The 24,645-nt window shown below is 40.4% G+C and overlaps 1 protein-coding gene across 1 annotated transcript in view; it reads right to left on the bottom strand.

Moving 5' to 3' along the window:
- Nucleotides 1-24,645, bottom strand: part of RAD51C (RAD51 paralog C) — a 64,787-nt gene that overhangs the window by 18,314 nt on the left and 21,828 nt on the right. The window contains exons 5-7 of the mRNA XM_074388089.1: nucleotides 14,179-14,310; nucleotides 8,417-8,483; nucleotides 7,384-7,444 (exon numbers count right to left, since the gene is read on the bottom strand). Of these exons, the coding sequence (XP_074244190.1) occupies nucleotides 7,384-7,444; nucleotides 8,417-8,483; nucleotides 14,179-14,310 (260 nt within the window). The remainder of the gene's footprint in view (nucleotides 1-7,383; nucleotides 7,445-8,416; nucleotides 8,484-14,178; nucleotides 14,311-24,645) is intronic.

Raw genomic sequence — 24,645 nt, forward strand, 5'->3', positions numbered from 1 at the left:
TAGCTGGGTGTGGTGGTGCATATTTGTAATCTCACTTACTTAGGAGGCTGAAGCAGGAGAACTGCTTGAACCCGGGAGGCTGAGGTTGCAGTGAGCTGAGATCAGGCCACTGTACTCCAGCCTGAGCAACAAGAGTGAAACTCTATCTCAAACAAACAAACAAACAACAACAAAACTGCTTTTAAGAATTATTTTAGTCTGGGCACGGTGGTTCAGCCTGTAAACCCAGAACTTTGAGAGGCTGAGGTAGGCAAATCACCTGAGGTCAGGAGTTCGAGACCAGCCCGACCAACATGGAGAAACCCCATCTCTACTAAAAATACAAAATTAGCTGGGTGTGGTAGCATATGCCTGTAATCCCAGCTGCTTGGGAGGCTGAGGCAGGACAATCACTTCAACCTGGGAGGCAGGGGTTTCAGTGAGCCGAGACCACACCACTGCACTCTAGACCACGCAACAAGAGCAAAACTCCGTCTCAACAAACAAAAAAAGATTTACTTTAAAACTGATACACTGTGGGCCAGGCGCGGTGGCTCACGCCTGTAATCCCAGCACTTTGGGAAGTTGCGGTGATCCAAGATCACACCATTGCACTCCAGCCTGGGTAACAAGACCAAAACTCCGTCTCAAAAAAAAAAAAAAAACAAAACAAAACAAAAAACCAAACAAAACTGATACACTGTAACTTATTCACAATAGCTAGAATGTAGAAGCCACCCAAGTACGCATCCACAGATGAATTAACAAAACGTGGTATGTATATACAATAGAATATTATTCAGACTTAAAAAGGAAAAAAATTCTGACACAGGCTACAACATAATGAGCCTTGAAGACATTATACTGAGTGAAATAAGTCAGTCACACCAGAACAAATATTGTATGATTCCAATTATATGGGGTTTGTAGACCAGTTAAATTCAGAGACAGAAGGTAGAATGGTGATTGTCAGGGGCTAGGGGTAAAAAAGAATGAGAGTTAGCATTTAATGGGTACAGAGTTTCAGTATGGGAAGATGAAAAAAGTTCTGAAAATGGGTGATGATGGTTCCATAATATTAATGTACTTGAACTATATTAATGCCAATGAACTATATGTAAAAATTGTTAAAGTGGTAAATTTTTTTTTGACACAGCATCTCGCACTGTTGCCCAGGCTGTAGTGCAGTGGCGTAGTCTCAGCTCACTGCAATCTCTGCCTCATGAGTTCAAGCAATTCTCCTGCCTCAGCCTCCCGAGTAGCTGGGACTACAGGTGTGCGTCACCACACCCAGCCAATTTTTTTGTAGTTTTAGTGGAGACGGGGTTTCACCATGTTGGCCAGGATGGTCTCGATTCCCTGACCTTGTGATCTGCCCGCCTCAGCCTCCCAAAGTACTTGGATTACAGGCATGAGCCACCGCGCCTGGCCAAAGTGGAAAATTTTATGTTTTATATATATATAACCACAATTTAATAAAACGGATATAATATGCTTCTGCCCCTTGGATGGAAAAAAAACCTAATATAATCCACAAAATACAGATTCTAAAGTAAAGGAAAATAAGATTATCAGAGTTATAAGGGTCATTTATTTACACAAAATATAATGATTTGCTTTCAAAGACAATTCAAAAAGGACATTCTGGCTATGATTTGTTACTCTCTTAATTTTGAAATTGCCCCTTTTCTCAGACACAATTCAAAAGAAAAACAGAGACCAAAAAACAGCAGAGTCCAAAATGTCCTATACTCCACAATTGCAACTTTACACATAAACACAATAACTAAGTAATATGTAATATAAAAATAGCTGTGTGGATCCAGGTGTGGTGGCTCATGCCTGTAATCTCAGCACTTTGGGAGGCCAAGGTGGGCGGATCACGAGATCAGGAGTTTGAGACCAGCCTGGCCAACATGGTGAAACCCTGTCTCTACTAAAGATACAAAAACAAAAATTACCCAGGTGTGGTAGCATGCAACTGTAATCCAAGCTACTTGGGAGGCTAAAGCAGGAGAATCGCTTGAACCAGGGAGTGGGAGGTTGCAGTGAGCCAAGATTGTGTCACTGCACTCCAGCTGGGGCAACAGGGCAAGCTTTTGTCTTTAAAAAAAAAAAAAAAAAAAAGAATAGCTGTGTTGAGTAGGATTATAAACTTTTAGGGTTGATAATCTATCTTTAATGCAAAAATTCACCAAAACAAAGAGAGGCAAGGTGTATTTTAACCTGCCTTTATTAGGAAATCACTTTTTGAATGACAAAAATCAGCTAGCCTGCCAAAAAATTATTACATCAACAGTATGTCCAAAAAAGGTACCCAGTACATTTATCCCAAGGAAATTATTAAAAAGTAATAAGCTTTTAAGAAGCATTTACATGCTTATTAAGAATCCTTAAGTCAGCTGGGCACAGTGGCTCATGTCTGTAATCCCAGCACATTGGGAGGCTGAGGTGGGTAGATCACTTGAGGTCAGGCATTCGAGACCAGCCTGGCCAAAATAGTCAGACTCCACCTCTACTAAAAATACAAAAATTATCCAGGTGTGGTGGCACATGCCTGTAATCCAGCTACTTGGGAGGCTGAGGCAGGAGAATTGCTTGAACCAGGGAAGTGGAGGTTGCAGGGAGCTGATATTGTGCCACTGCAATCCAGCCTGGGTGACAGAGTGAGACTCCATCTCAAAAAACAAACAAAAAGAATCCTAAAGTAAAAGGGGCATTAATTATTCAGGCTGAAAATCAACATCAAATTTCTAGGTAAAAATACCATTTGTATACATTATGTCTTTTTAGAAATCTTTTTTTTTTTTTTTTTCGGAGACAGAGTTTCACTCTTCTCGCCCAGGCTGGAGTGCAATGATGCGATCTCGGCTCACCCCCGAAACCTCCGCCTCTTGGGTTCAAGCAATTCTCCTGCCTCTGCCTCCCGAGTAGCTGGGATTACAGGTACTTGCCACCATGCCCAGCTAATTTTGTATTTTTATCACAGATGGGGTTTTTCCAAGTTGGTCGGGCTGGTCTCAAACTCCCAACCTCACGTGATCTGCCCGCTTTGGCCTCCCAAAGTGTTGGGATTACAGGCGTGAGCCACTGCGCCCAGCTAGAGATCTTTTTAAATGAAAAACTAAATCAAAGAATCACTTGGCTCATGGCCCCAGCTGAGATGTAGCTTAACATATGGCTGAACTACATAGTTTGGGTCAGGAAGAAACAAGACAGAAGCACAATTTGTACTCTAAAACTGAGCACACATATGAAATACTGTGTGGGGGTGTTGATTTATTACTCTACCACCAGATCTTCTTGGCAAAGAGTAGTGTAATTCTGAATAATCTTGGCCTCATATAATCATGAATATGCAAATTGAAGGAAAACTCACATATTATAAAGACACACATAAAGGTATTTATTTTAATAACTGTTGGAATATCATTCCATCATTAGTCTAAGGGTAAAAATCAGGTGTTACTGGTAAAGGATGGGGTCTGGGGCATGAGAGAGTACACTTAAGTTCAATTCCCAATATAAATATTGCTATTTAAGATTTTTATTTCTGGATGGGTGCCGTGGCTCATGCCTACAATCCCACCACTTTGGGAGGCCAAGGTAGCTGGACTGCCTGAGCTTAGGAGTTCAAGACCAGTCTGGGCAACATCTCGAAACCGTGTTTCTACAAAAAATACAAAAATTAGCTGGGTGTGGTGGTACATGCCTGTGGTCCCAGCTACTTGGGAGGCTGAGGTGGGAGGACTGCTTGAGCCCAGGAGGTTGAGGCTGCAGTAATCTGAGATCATATTACTGCACCACTGCACTCCCGCCTGGACAACAAAGCAAGACCCTGTGTCAAAAAAAAAGATTTTTAGTCTTCCTATCCAAATAAAAAGTGTTCATTTTTATAACTATTTTTCCTTGATATGAATTTCCATTTTCCTTTTAAAATAAACTAAAATTTTTAAAGCATAAAGCATACAAAATTTCATGCCACTTTTTTTTTTTGAGATGGAGTCTTGCTCTGTTGCCCAAGCTCACTGCAACCTCTGCCTCCTAGGTTCAAGCAATTCTCCTGCCTCATCCTCCTGAGGAGCTGAGATTAAAGTAACCCACCACCATGCCTTGCTAATATTTTTGTATTTTTAGTAAAGACAGGGTTTTGCCATGTTGGCCAGGCTGTTCTCAAACTCCTGACCTCAGGTGCCTTGGCCTCCCAAAGTGGTGGGATTAGAGGCGTCAGCCACTGAGCCCTGCCCCATTTAACTTTTTTTTTTTTAAATATCTTATAGATGAGGTCCCATTTTGTGGCCCAGCCTAAAGCTTAATAGCACAATCATTAACTCACTGCGACCTTGACTTCCTGGGCTCAAGTGATTTTCCCACCTCAGCCTCGGAAGTAGTTAGCACTATAGGTGTGTACCACCATGCCTGGCTAATTTTTTGTTTTTCTGTAGAGATGGTGTCTTGCCATCTTACCCAGGCTGTTCTCCAACTTCTGGGGCTCAAGCTCACGCAACTTTAACAACTTAAAGATGCCAGGCTTCAAATGATAAAGAGCAAAACTACTCTATTAAATTAGGTCAGTTTATTTTGATTACATAAAGTATGTACATTATTTATCATATATCCACAGCCTGAAAAAAAAAAGGAAGATTTGAAGAAAAAAGATTTTACCTAAAAAAGGCAGTAAGCTACATATTCATATTGACTGGCAATCAATACAATACTACAATTACCTTCTAGAAACAGTTATTATAGGAGAAAAGGAACACACTCTATTATAAAGTCAGCTATAGCTGGGTGCAGTGGCTCACGCCTGTAATCCCAGCACTTTGGGAGGCTGAGGTGGGCAGATCACCTGAGGTCAGGGATTTGAGACCAGCCTGGTCAACATAGTGAAACCCTGTCTCTACCAAAAATATAAAATTAGCCAGGCATGGAGGCAGGCACCTATAATCCCAGCTACTCAGGAGGCTGAGATAGGAGAATCACTTGACCCTGGGAGGCAGAAGCTGCAGTGAGCCAAGATCTCGCCATTGCACCCCAGCCTGGACAAGTTTTTTTGAAACTCCCTCTCAAAAAAAGAAAAAAACGATGGTTTACAAAGTCAGCTATAAAATGTAGATAATACGATTTCAGTTTACAGGCATACCACCATGAACGTGCCTGATCTCATCTGATAATACTATTTCATAGAATTATGTGGAAAATAAAAATTACACACACACACACACACACACACATCCCCACCCACACACAGTACTTTGCACAATAAAGGCCAGTTAATAAATATTCAATAAATAGTAGCTATTATTTATTACTTTATTCAGTTAACCTTTCTGGGCCTTGGTTTTCTGACTTTTAATAATAATAGGCCAGTGTATAGGTTATGATTTAAAAAAAAGAATAATAATAGGTATAAGTTCTGTAAATAATTATTGAAAAGATTATCTGAAATGTTGCATTTAAAGTGCCTAGTAAGCCGGGCACGGTAGCTCATGCCTGTAATCCCAGCACTTTGGCAGGCTGTGGCAGGCGGATCACAAGCTCAAGAGACTGAGATTATCCTAGCCAATATGGTGAAACCTCGTTTCTACGAAAAATACAAAAATTAGCTGGGTGTGGTGGCACGTGCCTGTAGTCCCAGGTACTCAGGAGGCTGAGGCAGGAAAATCGCTGGAACCTGGGAGGTGGAGGTTGCAGTGAGCCAAGATCGTGCCACTGTACTCCAGTCTATATGACAGAGCGAGACTCTGTCTCAAAAAAAGAAAAAATAAAATAAAGTGCCTAGTAAAATACCTAGTACAAGCAAGCACTGACTAAAATGACAGTATGATAAATAAATAAAAATTTAAAAAATAAGATATTATGCAATGTAGAAAAAATATTATAGAACAGCAAATCTATCTACATTCAGCATTGGTGTTGTGCATCATTTTCTTGTTTTTTTTTTGTTTTGTTTTTGAGACAGAGTCTCACTCTGTTGCCAGGCTGTAGGGCAGTGGCATGATCTCAGCTCACTGCAACCTCCACCTCCCTAGTTTAAGTGATTAGTGAATTATAGTCTGAAGAAGACTACTTACTGTATACTAGTTCAGGCAGAATTCCTAAGAAAAAATAAATGATGGAATGTGCTTTACAGAATAATCTAAAACTGGGAAAGTATAAGAATACGTTCAAAAGACTCTTAGCTGGAGAACTGTTGCCAAATCTTTACAATAAGATTTGTGCTGAGAAAAGAACTCTTTTTGTGAATCTAGTAGACAGTGACTTACTTACAAACTTAGGGGAACTATCGCAACTTGTGATCATAGAAAAAAAAATTAAGAGGCAGATTTAACAGTCATATTGGTTTAAAGTAAAAAATCTGTTTAAATTTGGGGGAGGTAGTCAATAGTAAAGTACTACATATTGTTGAGGGGGAAAACGTTACCTGATCTCTTTGGAAATACCATTTTTAAAGTAGGCACAAACTGCATGATCAGTTGCAAAAGATACATACAGAAGTGTAATCAATTATGATATGAGCTTCACGTCAGTAAAACCTAACTTGATCAGGCAGGATTTTTTTGTTTGTAGAACAACAAAGAAATGCAGATTAAAAAACACACAATTTCACTGGCTAGGCCCAATATGTATTTAAGTGACCCTTTAGTCCATCTTTGCTTGCATGCTATCTTAATTTCTCCCTTTATTAAAGCATTTCCAAACCAAGATCTCTAGGTTATACCAATTAATCACAAAGCAGAGAGGCTAGCATAAATCTGACATTTTCTATAAGTGTAGAAAAGACTTCACAGCTTTCAATGGCCTATTTTCAAGAAAATAAAAGCTGCTTTGTTCACTTGCTCAGCTGCTTTAAAAACAAATACAAAGATTTCATGCTGCCATACTTTTAAAGAACAATACTTGTGAAACTGGATAATAAAAGCCAGACAGCAAAATCCAAAATAAAAAAAAAACAGACACAATTTCATACAAGAAATACACTAAGCAACTAAGAAAAACAATTCTATCTTCCAAATAAATTAATTTTAAAGCTCACTTCAACAATTTTCCTTTTGTCCTGATTTTATTATTTCTTTTCAATCTCTTCCAAGAACATAGAGTACTAACCTCCTTCTACATGGCTAATAAATGATTTCAAAGAGCTTTAGAAAATGGCATTCCTTGGCCACCTACTCATTTCAGGTGCATGCACCCCATCATTTAAATATTCCAGATAATTTCCTATGTAGCTAAATGTGCAGTAATAACAACACATTTCTATGTTTCTTCTAGGTGATATCAGGCAAGGCAACAATATAGATCATTGTATATCTAACCCACAGGACTAGCTCTAAGAAACTTGTAAGTGTTCATTCAGTGTAATTAACCCAATATTCAGAATTATGAACTTGTTTCTATACTGACCTTTGCTTTTGGTCCCAGTGAAAGATTAGCCGTATTGTAGCAGCATGTCCCCAACTTTCCCCTGAGAGTAAAGAACATAATAACTGTATATTGCCTTACTGACTTGGTTATAAATTTCTCAGAATGCCTCTGATCAAATATAATCTTACTTGACTTAATTTAACATAACAAAAGTATACTTGCTTTAAAAAAAAAAAACAAACCTGGGAAATAAGTAACATCCTGAGATTACAAGATTTTTACCTATCTAGGGGAATATTGCAAATCATTATCCTCTATTTGCTTTGAGAAAACTTAATAGTCTGAGTCCATATATTTGCCAATTTTCATATCATCAAACCTAATATATTTCTGACCTCTGGAAGAAAAGTAAAAACTCTGGTAGAATATTTTTTAAGATTTTAGTGGACATACATCTTGAAGCACTGTATTCTAACAAAACCACGATATTCACCGTAGTGTGTATTTAAGTGGATTCACCCCTCTTTCTGCCTAACACTATGAATTCTCCGGGGGCAAGAATCATTGACACAGTAGTTGCTAGACAGTAGATACTCAATTTTTTGAGACAGTGTAGCTCTGTCACCCAGGCTGGAGTGCAGTGGCATGATTCCAGCTTCTCACAGCCGCATCTTCCAGGTTCAAGCAATTCTCATGCCTCAGCCTCCCAAGTTGGTGGGATTACAGTTGTGTGCCACGATGTCTGGCTAATTTTTTGTATTTTTAGTTAAGATGGGGTTTCACCATATTGGCCAGGCTAGTCTTGAACTCCTGGCCTCAAGTGATCCACCTCAGCCTCCCAAGGTGCTAGAATTACAGCTGTGTGAGACACTGTGTCTGGTCACTCAATAAATGTTAAGTAACTAAAAGAAACAGTCAGTATCTAAGGGTACTGTACTTAGTGCTAAGATTAACCAGTGAACAAGACAAATACAGTCTGCTTTCATGGAGCTTATAGTACTCAATGAGAATCAAATAAAAGAGATAGGAAAAACTGTGATTAACTAAAATGTTTATCTCACTGATTACCCACCTAATGCAGGAATGAGCAAGGCCTGATTTTTATTAATCTTTGTTGTCATCTGATTGGTTAAAATTACCTATAAAAACAAAATGCAAGAAAATTAGGTGAGTCTCTTTAAAAATTATCAAGTAAAGTCTTGTTATTTTAGTAATCTGAAAATAATCTCCCCATTAAAGATGGCCATTTGGCCAGGCGCGGTGGCTCAAGCTTGTAATCCCAACACTTTGGGAGGCCAAGGCGGGTGGATCATGAGGTCAAGAGATCGAGACCATCCCGGTCAACATGGTGAAACCCCGTTTCTACTAAAAATACAAAAAATTAGCTGGGCATGGTGGCATGTGCCTGTAATCCCAGCTACTCAGGAGGCTGAGGGAGGAGAATTGCCTGAACCCAGGAGGCAGAGGTTGCAGTGAGCCGAGATCACGACATTGCACTCCAGCCTGGGTAACAAGAGTGAAACTCCAACTCAAAAAAAAAAAAAAAAAACAAGACGGCCATTTATGTAATAAAAATTTTTCGGATAAAAAAACTTTAAAAATCTGCCCATAAAATATGTAGTTATCTGAAAACACGATTCTACTGATCATAAAATATTTTATTTTCATACTTTAGAGATGGGGTCTTGCTAGGTTGCCCAGGTTGGCCTTGAAGTCCTAAAATCACACAATCCTCCTACCTCAGCCTCCTGAATAGCTGGGACTAGAGGAATTTGCCACATCTAGCTCACAAAACTTTTTTTTTTTTTAAGGGACAGGGTCTTGTTATGTTGCCCAGGATGATCTTGAACTCCTAGGCTCAAGCGATCCTCCTGCCTCAGCCTCCCAAAGCGCTGGGATTATAGGCATGAACTACTGTGCCTGACCTACAAAAAACTTTTTAAAAAATTAACTGGGCATGGTGGTGCACAGCTGTAGTCCCACCTTACTCAGGAGGCTGAGGTGGGATAATTGCTTGAGCCCAGGAGGTTGAGACAGGAGTCAGCCATGATCATGTCACTGTACTCCAGCCTGGTGACCAAGTAAGACCTCATCTCAAAAAAGAAAAAAGAAAGATTGAGTCTTGCTCTGTTGCCTAGGCTGGAGTGCAGTGGCGCAATCTCAGCTCACTTCAACCTCCACCTCCCAGGTTCAAGCGATTCTCCTGCCTCAGCCTCCCAAGTAGCTAGGATTACAGGTGCCTGCCATCACAGCTGGCTAATTTTTGTATTTTTAGTAAAGACGGGGGTTCACCATGTTGGCTAGGCTGGTCTTGAACTCCTGACCTCAAGTGATCCACCTGCCTCAGCCTCCCAAAGTGCTGGGATTACAGGCATGAGTCACTGCAGCTGGCTTGAGTCCATGTTCTTTATCATTATTGCCTCCCCAGAATATTTTTATTCAAAGGAATATGAAATCCTTAATAAAGACCTCAATGTTTACATTTCTAGGAAGGAGGCAAATATAGTATTTTATAATCTTATAGGAAAAAAAGAAACTGAGGCAACAAATTATGAGAAGAGACTTAAAATCATAAAGAAAGTACAATATAAGTAGATGAACTAGGAAAAAAAAATCCTAGTAGTCAGGTCAAATGATTCCAAATTATGATTATGCTAGGTGGCTAGTAACGGCCACAGGAGTTGCTTTGGAACTCACAGATGGCCCTCAAAGTTTCATATTGCTAATTCTCTTGGAATAAATACTGACCTACAAAAAAGGTTCCAGGTTTTGAAAGATAATAATTTTAAATAAAACAGGGAAAACAAAAGTATTTCAGGCAGACTTAACATAGAAGGCAGATCTGTTATTTTTCCACCCCAAAATCTCCAGAAATGGTTACTTTATATAGTCTTCTAATACAGATCTTCCCTCCAGAAAAAAGTTGATGTTGCAAGCTAAAACTGATAACAAAATTCCATGAAAAACAGTAAGAAAAAGTTGTTTACTCTGAAAATGAATTTTTTACATAAGAAAACAGAAACAGGTTGGGTGCGGTGGCTCATACTTGTAATCCCAGCGCTTTGCAGGGACAAGGCAGGCACATCACCTAAGGTCAGGAGTTCAAGAACAGCCTGGCCAAAATGGCGAAACCCCATCCTAAAAATACAAAAAATTAGCCAGGCACTGGGGCAGGCACCTGTAACCCCAGCTACTGTGGAGGCTGAAGCAGGAGAATCACTTAAATCCAGGAGGCAGAGGTTGCAGTGAGCCAAGATTGCACCATTTTACTCCACCCTGGGCAACAAGAGCAAGACTCCATCTCAAAAAAACAAAAACAAAAACAAAAACAAAACCTGAGGAAAAAAAGGTTAACTGTTACCATTGCACTGGTAACACCCTAAAATTTTCTTTCTTTTTTTTGAGACAGAGTCTTGCTCTGTCACCGAGTCTTGCTCTGTCACCAGGGCTGGAGTGCAGTGGCACAATCTCGGCTCACTGCAACCTCCGCCTCCTGGGTTCAAGCAATTCTTCCGCCTCAGCCTCCTGAGTAGCTGGGGCCACAGGCACATGCCACCATGCCCAGCTATTGTTTTGTATTTTTAGTAGAGACAGAGTTTCAAGGTGTTGGCCAGGATGGTATTGATCGCTTGAGCTTGTGATCCACCCGCTTCGGCCTCCCAGAGTGCTGGGATTACAAGCATGAGCTACCTTGCCTGGCCAATTATTCATATTTTATTTTATTATTATTATTATTATTTTTTAAGAGATGGGGTCAGGCTTTGTCGTCCAGGCTGGTTTCAAACTCCCGGCTTCAGGCGATCTTCCCACTTTGGCCTTCCAAAAGTGCTGGGATTACAGGTGTAAACCACCACATCTGGCCTTAAAATTATATAAAATACGGGCTGGGCGCAGTGGCTCACGCCTTTAATCCCAGCACTTTGGGAGGCCGAGGCAGGTGGATCACGAGGTCAAGAGATCGAGACCATCCTGGTCAACATGGTGAAACCCTGTCTCTACTAAAAATACAAAAAATTAGCTGGGCATGGTGGCGCGTGCCTGTAATCCCAGCTACTCAGGAGGCTGAGGCAGGAGAATTGTCTGAACCCAGGAGGCGGAGGTTGCGGTGAGCCGAGATCGCGCCATTGCACTCCAGCCTGGGTAACAAGAGCGAAACTCCGTCTCAAAGAAAAAAAAAATTATAAAATACATTATCAAAAGCCATACATGTTATATATATATATATATATATATATATATACACATATATATATATATATGCTAATTGGGGAGGAACCTTCAAGCAAAGAATTTATAAAGTAAGAGGGGGAAAGTGTGTCCCTGACTCCACAAAATCCTATCCTTAGAAGTAACCAAAACTGGGCACAGTGGCTCATGCATGTAATCCAAGCACTTTGGCTAAGGTAAGCAGATGATCACTTGAGCCCAAGAATTAATGACCAGCTGGGAGACATGATGAAACTCCATCTCTATAAAAAATAAAAAAATAAAACAATTAAGCAGGCATGGTGACATGCACCTGTAGTTTCAGCTACTAGGGAGGCTCAGGTGTGAGGGTCACTTGAGCCTGGGATGTTGATGCTGCAGTGAGCCCTGATTGAGCCACTTTACTCCAGTAAGATTGCGTCTCCAAAAAAATAAAAAAGAAGTAGCTACTGTTAATGTTTTGGTCCTTTCAGATCTTCCTCTTCATATATACAAATATAAATGCATACATATAATTTTAAGTTTTCTCTAATGTGGGATTACACTAAATATATTTTATATACAACTTAAATTTTTCACTCAATAATATATCTGTATATATCTTCTTCCATGTTAGGACATTTATATTTATAGCACTCTTCTTAAACACTATCTACGATTTGATGTTATTGTTTGGATTGCTTTTTTAGTCAGAAAAGATGAAGCTATTTCTGTTAAAATAATAACATAAGGAGCCAGGTGCGGTAGCTCACACCTGTAATCCCAATGCTTTGGGAGGCCAAAACGGACAGATTGCCTGAGCTCAGGAGTTGAAGACCAGCCTGGGCAACACGGTGAAACCCTGTCTCTACTAAAATACAAAAAATTAGCTGGGCGCGGCGGCATTCACCTGTAGTCCCAGTTACTTGGGAGGCTGAGGCAGGAGAATTGCTTGAATCTGGGAGGCCCTCTGCCTCCCAGTTGCAGTGAGCCGAGATCATGCCATTGTACTCGAGCCTGGGCAACAGAGTGAAACTGTCTCAAAAAAACGAAACAAAACAAAAAAATAAATAAAGGAAGGAACTATGTAACCCATTAGCCTTGAGTGCCCCCTACTGGGGGCTCTTCACTGACATTAACAAAATGCTAAATTACAATTAATTTAAGCAAGAAGTAATTCAAACACAGGGCACTATACTTTTCAGCATATGGCAAAGATCTGGAAATTCAAAGAAAAAAAGTCTGCTTTGAAATGATTTTATTGGGGAAGTTCTCTATTTACTTATGATGTATTACAAGCATGTGCTAAGGTCTCTCTAATTAAGGTAAAGACAAAGAAATCAAGCTAAGCAGTCTGACCTTCTTACATCTTACTCCCAGACAAGTGTGTGTATTTGTGTCAATGGTGAGATGCAGTTTCAGAATGGGAAGTAACGGCAAACAGGCAATTAAAAAGGAGTAAGGCAAAACTTAAAAAAAAGATAGATAGATAGATAGATAGATAGATAGACAGACAGATAAATAGATACAGATATAGGCAGGGTGTGGTGGCTCATGCCTGTAATCCGAGCACTTTGGGAGGCCAAGGTCGGTGGATCACAAGGTCAGAAGTTCAAGATCAGCCTGGCCAAGATGGTGAAACGCCATCTCTACTAAATATACAAAAAAATTAGCTGGGCATTTTGGCAAGCGCCTGTAATGCCAGCTACTCAGAAGGCTGAGGCAGAGAAATGCTTGAACCTGGAAGGCGGAGGCTGCAGTGAGCTGAGATCACACCATTGCACTTCAGCCTGAGCGACAGAGTGAGATGCCGTCTCAAAAAAAAAAAAAATCTCTTCACTTCTGAGCCTATATTTACTTCTTTCCTCACATTTCAAATCTTCAAAAGTTATTTAGCTCTACCTCAAATCATCTAGGTTGTTTACACTATGTAATGTTTAAATCGATCTGAATCTGTGATTATATATTACATAATAATCAAAGAGTCAGAGTTAAAGAAAACCAGGGATGTTGGAATAGTTGACCTGAAAAACATCCAAAGTTTATTTAAACAAAGAAGACACTGCAATTAACAAAGGTGAGACTTCTTTATCAAACAAAGTTCATTTTCTTTTTCTTGAGATGGAGTCTTGCTCTGTTGCCCAGGCTGGAGTGCAATGGTGCCATCTTGGCTCACTGCAACCTCCGTCTCCTGGGTTCAAGCAATTCTTCTGCCTCAGCCTCCCAAGTAGCTGTGATTACAGGCATGTGCCACTATGCCCGGCCAATTTTTTTAATTTTTAATTTTTAGCAAAAAGACAGGGTTTCACCATGTTGGCCAGGCTGGTCTTCAACTCCTGACCTTGTGATCTGCCTGCCTTGGCCTCTGGAAGTGCTGGGATAACAGGCATGGGCCACTGTGCCCAGCTACAAAGTCCATTTTTTAAAATGACAGATTAATTACACTTGTTTTTTGAAGGAAAACTGACACTTATGACTAGAATTTTTTAATAGAAACCAAACCAAACAGAAACTACTCAAAACTGCATGTCTATATTATTTATTACTCAGGCAAATGCTATTTTGCTATTTCATTTTATACATTTTGACATTAACATTTTATACAGTCTTGACTTTGTTGTATAACTCTCTTCACTAGTTAATACTTACAGCTAATCTGTGATTATTTGCAAGACTGATCATTTGCTGGGCTAGGCCATTTAATAACCGAGTACGAAGAGACAGGTCATCTAGGTCATGACGAAATGGAAAAGCAATGCCATCCACTATCACCAACCGAACCTAAATACAAAAGAGATAATATTAGATTTGGTAAGAAAAATAAAATAATAAAGATGACATCCAAAAACCATAGTCCATTACATGAAAAAAACCTTAAAATCTAGGGGTTTATTTTCAACTGTCTAAAGTATGGCTTTCTTGTGGAAAGTTACAAAGCTGTTTACTCAATAGTTTCTGCAATAATCACTAAAAATTAAAATGGACTCTGCTTTGATAATTTATCAACTTTAAAAAAGTAATTATAATTTTCTTATAACTTGCCACTATACACAGTCTTTACTGATAAAAAGCACATTTAAAGTCCTCGTAAAACTTGTGAAAATGCTTAAAGAAAAAGTCTTGTTAAAACAACAAATTTGTCAATTAAATATACCAATTTTAACTTCAGGGTTCCTTTTATGTTTCCTAAAAAAAAAAAACCCTATGGGCTCATGTCTGTATTCCCAGCACTTTGGGAGGATGAGGTGGGTGGATGACGAGACAGGAAATTGAGACCAGCCTGGTCAATACGGCGAAACCCCATCTCTACTAAAAATACAAAAATTAGCCATGCGTGGTGGTGGGCACCTGTAGTCCCAGCTACTTGGGAGGCTAAGGCAGGAGGATTGCTTGAGCCCAGAAATTCGAGGCTGCAATGAGCAATGCCATGCATGCCAGCCTGGGGGACAGGACAAAGCTCTTTCAAAAGAAAGCCCTCCAAAACAAAACATAAACAGTGAGGTTAGAAGAATAAATCAATATACAAGCCTAAGATCCTCAAATCAAAAAGGATCTGGGAATTAATCCAAATGTAAACAAAACATAAAAAACTACAATGCTATGTTTTTTTCTATCTAGTAAGGGTTCGATTAAAGAAGAGGCTTTTATGAAGCCTCTAAGTAAGTTGCTTTTTAACATTTTATTTAGAATATTCATTTCTTCATTAGCAAGTATCCATTGACACCTCCTGTCCTATATGCTAGTTACTGTTCCAGGCATTGGGGATGATATAGTAAATAAGAGAAAAGAATACAGTGAATGAGAGAGAAGGTCCCTGCTCTCTTGGAACTTATGTTCTAGTGGAGTAAGGGACCATTAATATGTAAACAAACAAATAAGATAATTTCTGATAATTATAGGAGTCATGAAGAAAATAAAACTGGATGAAGTGAAGAACAGTGAAACACTAAGAAAAAACCACAAAAATGAAAAAAAGTGGCATTATAAAGACTATGAAAAGAATATTTGTTTACAGTATGAGAGCTCAAATAAGAAGGCAGACCATGACCTTGTTCAACCTCAGCTGGGAATGTGTGTACAGGGCTATTTAATTTTTCATGACTCCACACATGACCACTGCTCTGTGTCTCTCCAGTAATCTAAGCTGAAACCCTATTTCCCAATGTGATTGTATTTGGAGAGAGGGCTTCTAAGGTAGTAATTAATATAAAATGAGATCATGAGAATGACATCCTGACTTGAGAGGATTAGTGTCCTTGAAGAAAAGACACCAACCTAAGAGCTCACTCTCCCTGCTTTCTCCACATGAGGGCACAGCAAGAAGGTGGCCATCTACAGGTCAGGAAGAGAGCTCTCACTGGGAATCAATCAGCCAGAAGCCTGATCTTGAACTTCTAGTCTCCAGAACTGTAAGAAAATAAAATTTCTGTTGTTCAAGCCACTCAGACTATAGCATTTTTGTTATAGCAGTCTGAGGTGACCAAAACAGATTTTAGTATCAAGAAATGAGGTATGGTACATTCGAGGGGTAAGAGAAGAGACGTACTACTATAACAAATACCTAAAATGTGGAATTGATTTTGAAATTGGGTAATAAGCAAAGGCTGAAAAAGTTTTGAGGCGCATACTGAAAATATGAACATTATGGGCAGTTCTGGTGAGGCTTTATACAGAAATGAGGAACACGTTATTGGAAACTGAAGGAAAGCTGGTCCTCAGTATAAAGTGGCAAAGAACTTGGCTGACTGTGCTTTTGTATTTTATGGAAGGTAAAACTTGTAAGAAATGAAATTGGCTATTTATCTCAGGATATTTCTAAGCAAAGTGTGGAAAAAGTGGCTTGGTTCCTCCTAGAGCACTTACGGTAAAAATGCAAGAGGAGAGAGAGAAATTGAAGAAGGAATTGTTCAGCAAGATGGAACTAGAACTTAGAGATCTGAAAAATTCTTAGCCGATCCATATTGCTAAAAAAAGCTTGCTCTAGAGAGAAGACCAAAAGTATGGTTGGACACTCACTCTATAAATAGCTTACCCTTGATGTTAATCAGCCACCTCAGAAGCCAGTAACAGATAAGGTGTTGTAACAGCAGAAACTGATAGTTTGAACTAAAAAGGACAGAGAAAGTAGGAAAGAATGAAGGAAGGTGTTGGACTTCCTTGATTCCACAAAACAAAACCATGAGTTAACTTGACTGTCAATGTGCCCTATTCCTCAAGAAAAGCAAAGAATGATGCCAAAGGGGATCACAGATCCTCAGAGCTGCCACTCTTACCATAAGCCCAGGGGCAATGCTATTATGTCTTCCTTGGTTTCAGAGGGTTGGGGCCCCTGCAGAGAGATGAAGGGGCAGGGCCACCCCACAGAGCAGTAGAGTGACTCTGCTACTCCAGTGAGCCTGGAAGTCAGATCATCAAAGCAAACGAAAGCAAAGCAAAGGATTGTTCTTTTTATTATTATTATTTAGACGGAGTCTCGCTCTGTTGCCAGGCTGGAATACAATGGCATGATTTCAGCCTACTGCAACCTCCACCTCCTAGGTTCAAGTAATTCTTCTGCCTCAGCCTCCTGAGTAGCTGGCACTACAGGTGTGTGCCACCATGCCTGCCTAATTTTTGTATTTTTAGTAGAGATGGGGTTTCACCATATTGGCCAGGCTGGTCACAAACTCCTGACCTCATGATCTGCTTGCTACAGCCTCTGAAAGTGCTGGGATTACAGGGAGGTGGCTCACTCCTGTAATCCCAGCACTTTGGGAGGCAGAGGCAGGTGGATCACCTGAGGTCAGGAGTTCGAGACCAGCCTGACCAACACAGAGAAACCCTGTCTTTACTAAAAATATAAAATTAGCCGGGCATGGTGGCACATGCCTGTAATCCCAGCTACTTGGGAGGCTAAGGCAGGAAAATCACTTGAACCCAGGAGGCAGAGGTTGAGGTGAGCTGAGATCATGCCATTGCACTCCAGCCTGGGCAACAAGAGTGAAACCCTGTCTCAAAAAAAAAAAAAAAAAAAAAAAAAAGAAAGAAAGAAAGAAAGAAATTTGCCTTGCTTGGGACCCATAATCCTTTTTTTCCTTTTGATTTCTTCCTTTTGGAATGGGAATGTTCATCCTATGCCTGTCCTACCATTGTATTTTGGAAGCACATAACTTGTCTGATTTCAACCGTTCACAGCTGGAAGGGAATTTAACCTCAGGACGAATTATAACTTGAGTCTCACCAATCTCTGATTTAGATAATATTTAGATAAGGTCTTTGAATTTTAGAGTTGATGATGGAACTAGTTAAGACCTCTGGGGCTGTGTGGATGGAATGGATACAAGAAGTACATGAATTAGCGGGGTGGGGGTAGGGGCAAACTTCTGGGACCTGAATTGTGTCCTCTTAAAATTCATTATGTTGAATCCCTAAACCCCAATATGAATGTATGTGCAGAAAGGACTTCTGAGGAAATAATCAAAGTTAAATGAGGTCATAAAGATGGGACCTTAACCCAATATGATTAGTGTCCTTGTAAGAATAGACACCAGGGGATTCACCCTTTCCTTCTTTTCCTCTCTCTCATATGAAGACACAGAAAAAAAGATGGCTGTCTGCAAGCCAGGAAGAAAGCCCTTGCCAGAAACTGAATCAGCTAGAACTTTGATCTTGGACTTCTAGGCTCCAGAACTCTAAGAAATTAATTTCTATGGTTTTTATTATTTTTATTTCATTTTACTTTTTGAGACAGAGTCTCTGTCACCCATGCTGGAGTGCAGTGGCACGATCTTGGCTTATTGCAACCTCCGCCTCCCAAGTCCAAGCAATTCTCCTGCCTCAACCTCCCAAGTAGCTGGGATTACAGGCATACCCCACCACACCAGGCTAATTTTTGCATTTTTAGTAGAGATAGGGTTTCACCATATTGGCCAGGCTGGTCTCGAACTCCTGACCTCAAGTGATCTGCCCATCTCAGCCTCCCAAAGGGCTGGGATTACAGACGTGAGTCACTGCCCCTGGCCTAATTTCTACTGTTTTAGCCATCCAGTCTATGTTATTTTTGTTGTGGCAGCCTGGACTAATACGTCTGCAGATGACTATCAAAGCACTCTTGGGGCTAGGTGCAGTGCCTCATTGCCTGTAATCCCAGCATTCTAGGAGGCTGCGGCAGGAGGATCACTTGAGCCTAGGAGGTGGAGACCAGCCTGGATAACATGCTAAAACCCTGTCTCTAAAAATATACAAAAATTAGCCAGGCGTGGCGGCATGCACCTTAGTTCCAGCTACTTCAGACGCTGAGGTGGGAGGATAACTTAAGCTTGGGAGGTTGAGACTGTGAGCAGTAAGTCATGATCATGCCACTACACTCCAGCCTAGACAACTGAGAGAGATCTTGTCTCAAGAAAGAAAAAAAAAAAGAAAAAGAAAAGAAGAAGAAGAAAGCAGTATTAGTTTTGATTTTGACATTACAAATAAATTTCACCAAGTAGGCAAATTCACAATTACATAATCTGTATATAATGAAGATCAAAGTGGTCAATAGTGATTGTCTGAAAGCTTTCCCCTAAGATCAGGACCAAGACAAGTATGCCTGTTTTCATCATTGCTATTCAACATGATATTAAAAGTTCTAAGGCCGGGCACGGTGGCTCAAGCCTGTAATCCCAGCACTCTGGGAGGCCGAGGCGGGTGGATCACAAGGTCGAGAGATCGAGACCATCCTGGTCAACATGGTGAAACCCCGTCTCTACTAAAAATAAAAAAAATTAGCTGGGCATGGTGGTGCGTGCCTGTAATCCCAGCTACTCAGGAGGCTGAGGCAGGAGAATTGCCTGAACCCAGTAGGCGGAGGTTGCGGTGAGCCGAGATTGCGCCATTGCACTCCAGCCTGGGTAACAAGAGTGAAACTCCGTCTCAAAAAAAAAAAAAAAAAAAAAAAAAAGTTCTAGCCAGATCAATTAGGCAAAACAAAAAACAAAGAAAGAGCATCCAAATTGTAAAGTAAAACTATCACTATTCAGAAATGATAGGATTTTATGCATGGAAAAACCTAAAGAATACACACACATAGAAAAAATTATAGCCATGCACTGCATAAGCCATTTCAGTCAATGGTGGACCACATTCACAACACTGGTCCCATAAGATTATAACAAAGCCTTCTATGAGGCTACTGGCTTTCGGAAAAAAAAAAAAAAAATTACTGACAGAGCAGAGAAATTCCTACAGTCTAGTGGCATCACAGCTGTCCTAACATCAAAGCACAATGCATTATTCAGAGTCTGTGGTGATGCTGGTGTAAACAAACCTACTACACTGCCAGTCATAAACAAAATGTGCCGTATACATACAATGGAACATTATTAAGCCATAAAAAGAAATGCAGTACTGATAAATGCTATAAGGATAAATCTTGAAAACATGCTGATTAAGAGAAGTGAAACACAAAAGACCATAAAATGTATGACACCACAGAGACAGAAAGCAGAATAGTGGCTGCTAGGGTTTGAGAAGAAAGGGAAATAGGAAGTGACTATTTAATGAAGACAAGATTTCTTTTCAGGGAGATAAAAATGTTCTGGAATTGGCTGGGCTTGGTGGCTCACACCTGTAATCGCAGCACTTTGGGAGGCCGAGGCAGGTGGACAGCCTGAGGTCAGGAATTCGAAACCAGCCTGACCAACAAGATGAAACCCCATCTCTAATAAAACACAAAAATTAGCTGGGCATCGTGGCATGCACCTGTAATCCCAGCTATTTGGGAGGGTGAGACAGAAGTGCTTAAACCTGGCGGGTGGAAGTTGCAGTGAGCTGAGATCATGCCACTGCACTCCAGCCCAGGCAACAGAGCAAGACTCTATCTCAAAAAAAAAAAAAAAAAAAAAAAAAAAGTTGTGGAATTAGATAGTGATGGTTGCACAACACTGTACATTTATTAAAAGCTATTAAATTGTATACTTCGGTTAAAATGGTAAGTTTTATGCAATATGAATTTTATTTTAATTTTTAAAATTGTTTAATAAAATTTTTTTTTCAGACAAGGTCTCACTCTGTTGCCCAGGCTGGAGTGTAGTGGTGCAATCACAGCTCCCTACAGCCTTGACCTCCCTGGGCTCAAGTGGTCCTCCCATCCCAGCCACCTCAGTAGCTGGCACTACAGGTGCACATCACCGCATCAGCTATTTTTTTTTTATTTTGTAGAGACGAGGTTTTGCCATGTTGCCCAAACTGGTCTCAAACTCCTGGGCTCAGGTGTTCCATCTGCTTCAGCCTCCCAAAGTGCTGGGACTACAAGGGTGAGTCACTGCAACTGACTCAAAAACTTTTTATTTGAACAAAAACCAAAAAAAAAAAAAAAAAAAAAAAAGAGGGAAGAAGGTAGAGCAAGATGGACGAATAGAAGTCTCCACAGCTTGTCCTCCCCACAGGAACACCAAATTGAAGAACTATCCACACAAAAAAGCACGCTCATAAGAACCAAATTTCAGGTGAGTAATGATAGTACACTGTTTCAATTTCATATCACTGCAAGAGGCACTGAAGAGAGCAGGAAAGACAGCCTTGAATTGCCAACGCTGTCCATCCCCCAACCCCAGCAATGGCTGCTTGGCACAGAGAGAAAACTCGTATGCTTCAGGGAGGGAGAATGCAGGGACTGTGGGACTGTGCATGGGAATTCAGTGATGCCCTGCTGCAGCAGAAAGCAATAGCAGGCAGAACTCAGCTCAAACTTAGGGAGGGAGCATTTAGACCAGCCCTAGCCGGAGGGGAACTGCCCATCTCAGCGGTCACAACATGAGTTCTGACAAATCTTGCCACTGCAGACTAAAGTGTGCTGGGGTCCTAAATAAACCTGAAAAGCAGTCTAGGCCACAAGGACTGCAATTCTGGGGCAAGTCTTGGTTCTGTACTGGGTTCAGAGCCAGTGGGCTTCAGGTCCATGTGACCTAGAGAGACACCAGCGTGTAGCCTGGAGTCACCCCTCCCCTAACCCCAAGCAACACTTTGGGAGACTGAAGTGGGATGTGTGCTTGAGCCCAGGAGTTCGAGACCAGCCTGGGAAACATACTGAGATCCTGTCTCTACAAAAAAACAAGCAAACGAAAACAAAAAAAGAATCAAGCAGACATTATGGAGTTTAAAAATGCAGTTGACATACTGAAGAACGCATCAGAGTCTCTCACCAGCAGTACTAATCAAGCAGAAGAAAGAATTAGTGAACCTGAAGACAGGCTATTTGAAAATATGCTGTCAGAGGAAACAAAAGCATAAAGATTGAAAAGAATGAAGCAGCTGGATGTGGTGGCTCACACCTGTAATCCCAGCACTCTGGAAGGCCAAGGTAAGTGGATAGCTTCAGGCCAGGAGTTCAAGATCAACCTGGGCGACATAGGGAAACCTCATCTCTACTAAAAATATAAAAATTAGCTGTGCATGGTGACACACACCTGTAGTCCCAGGTACATGGGAGGCTGAGGCATGAGAATCACTGGAACCCAGGAGATGGAGGCTGCAGCGAGCTGAGATCATGCCACTGCACTCCAGCCTGGGCAACAGAGAGAGACTCTATCTAGAAAAAAAAAAAAAAGAATGAAGCATGCCTACAAGATCTAGAAAATGGCATCAAAGGGCAAATCTGGCAGGTGTGGTGGCTTACACCTGTTATCCCAACACTGGGAGGCCAAGGTGGGAGGATGGCTTGAGGTCAAGAGTTGAGGACCAGCCTGGGAGACCACCATCTCTCTCTATATATATAAAAGGGCAACAAAATGAGACCATCATCCCTCTCTATGTATATATAAAAGGGCAAATATAGAAGTTACTGGCCTTAATGAGGAGGCAGAGAGATAGGAGTAGAAAATTTATTCAAAGGGATAAATATGGAGCTTCCCAAACCTAGAGAAAGATATCAATGTTCAAGTGCAAAAAGGTTCTAGAAGACCAAGCAGATTTAAGCCAAATAAGACCACCTCAAGACATTTATTAATTAAACTCCCAAAGGTCAAGGATAAAAAAAAAATCTGAAAAGGAGCAAGAGAAAAGAAACAACTTACAAAGCAGCGCCAATATGTCTGGCAGCAGACTTTTCAGTGGAAACCTCAGACGCCAGGTGAGAGCGGCATGACATATTTAAAGTGCTCAAGGAAAAAACTTTTACCCTAGAATAGTATATCTGGCAAAAATAGCCTTCAAACATGAAGGATAAAGTCTTTCCCAGACAAATAAAAGCTAAGAGATTTCATCAACACCAGACCTATCCTTATAAGAAATGCTAGAGAGTTCTTCAACCTAAAAGAAAAGGATGTTAATGAGCAATAAGAAACCATCTGAAAGTACAAAACTCACTGGCAATAGTTAAGTACACAGAATAGTATAAGAATATAATTAGGCCAGTGCAATGGCTCCTGCCTATAATCCCAGCACTTTGGGTGGCTGAGGCAGGCAGACTGCCTGAGGTCAGGAGTTCGAAACCAGCCTGGCCAACATGGTAAAACCCCATCTCTACTAAAAATACAAAAATTAGCCGGATATGGTGGTAGGTGCCTGTAATACCAGCTACTTGGGAGGCTAAGGCAGGAGAATCACTTGAACCTGGGAGGCGGAGGTTGCAGTGAGCCGAGATTGTGCCCTTGTACTCCAGCCTGGGCAACAGAGTGGAGACTCCATCTCAAGAAAAAACAAACAAACAAACAAACAAAACCCCACAATGTAATTATGGTGTGCAAACTACTCATATCTTAAGTAGAAAGACTGAAAGATGGACCTATCAAAAACAACCACTTTCCAAGACATAGACAGTACAGTATATTACATAGAACAACGAAAAAGGAGCCAGAGACCATTATCCTTAGCAAACTAATGCAGGAACAGAAAACCAAATACTGTATGTTCTTACTTTTAAGAAGAGCTAAATGATGAGAACACATGGTCACATGGAGGGAAACAACAGACAATGGGGTCTACTGGAGGGTGGAGGATGGGAGGAGAGAAAGGATCAGGAAAAATAACTAACGGGTGCTAGACCAAATGCCAGATGAAATAGTCTGGACAACAAACCCCTATGACATGAGTTTACCTATATAACAAACCTGTACAGTACTCCTGAACTTAAAAGTTAAAAACAAAACAGAAACAACAAAAAGTTAAAAAGGGGGGGACAAAATTAGAGAGTTTTTATTAGTTTTCTCTTTGCTTATTTATTTACACAACCAATGTTAAATTGTCATCAGTTTAAAATAATGAGTTATAAGCTATTATTTGCAAGCCTTAGGGTAATCTCAAATGAAAAAATATACAACAGATACACAAAAAAATAAAAAGCAAAAAATCAAAACATACCACCAGAGAAAACCACCTTCACTAAAAGAAAGAAAGGAAGGAAAAGAAGACCAGAAAACAAATAACAAAATGGCAGGAGTGAGTTCTGACTTACCAGTGATAACACTGAATGTAAATGGACTAAACTCTCCAATCGAAAGACATAGGGGGGCTGATTGAAAAAAAAAAAAACAACTCAACAGCCTGTTGCCTGAAACACGCTAACATACTTCACTTATGAAGACATATACAGACTGAAAATTAAAAGACGGAAAAAAAATATTCCATGCAAATGGAAACCAAAAAAGAGGAATAGTGATACTTTTATCAGACAAAATAGATTTCAAGACAGAAACTATACAAAGACACAAAGAAGACCACTGTATACTGATAAAAGGGTCAATTCTGCAAGAGAATATGACAATTGTAAATATGTATATACCCAACACTGAAGTGTGGGGAACGTTCCCGTGTGAGACCCCCAAAAGGCGTGGGTCTCACTACACGGTGAGCTTGATCCCAAACACAGTTTCCTGCTGGAGGCAGTCGAGCTATTAGAAAGAAGGAACTGAAAGATGACTGATCAGTTTCTAATATCAACCACGATATTGTTTGGGCCTAAACTATGCGGGGTTGCTAGACTAAGTGACTCCATACCAGCAACCAGTTTCTGCTTTTAACTTTCATGATTCTTTCTTTAAGAATAACTTTAACCTTTTCTTTACTTGCATGACTGCCTTGTACCCTAGATAATGGTTTAACTGCGGGGATATTTGCAAAGCAAATGCTACTGTACAGATGGCTTTGATCCCAGACTCA

This window comes from Saimiri boliviensis, chromosome 17 (assembly GCF_048565385.1).
Source record: "Saimiri boliviensis isolate mSaiBol1 chromosome 17, mSaiBol1.pri, whole genome shotgun sequence".
NCBI lineage: Eukaryota > Metazoa > Chordata > Mammalia > Primates > Cebidae > Saimiri > Saimiri boliviensis.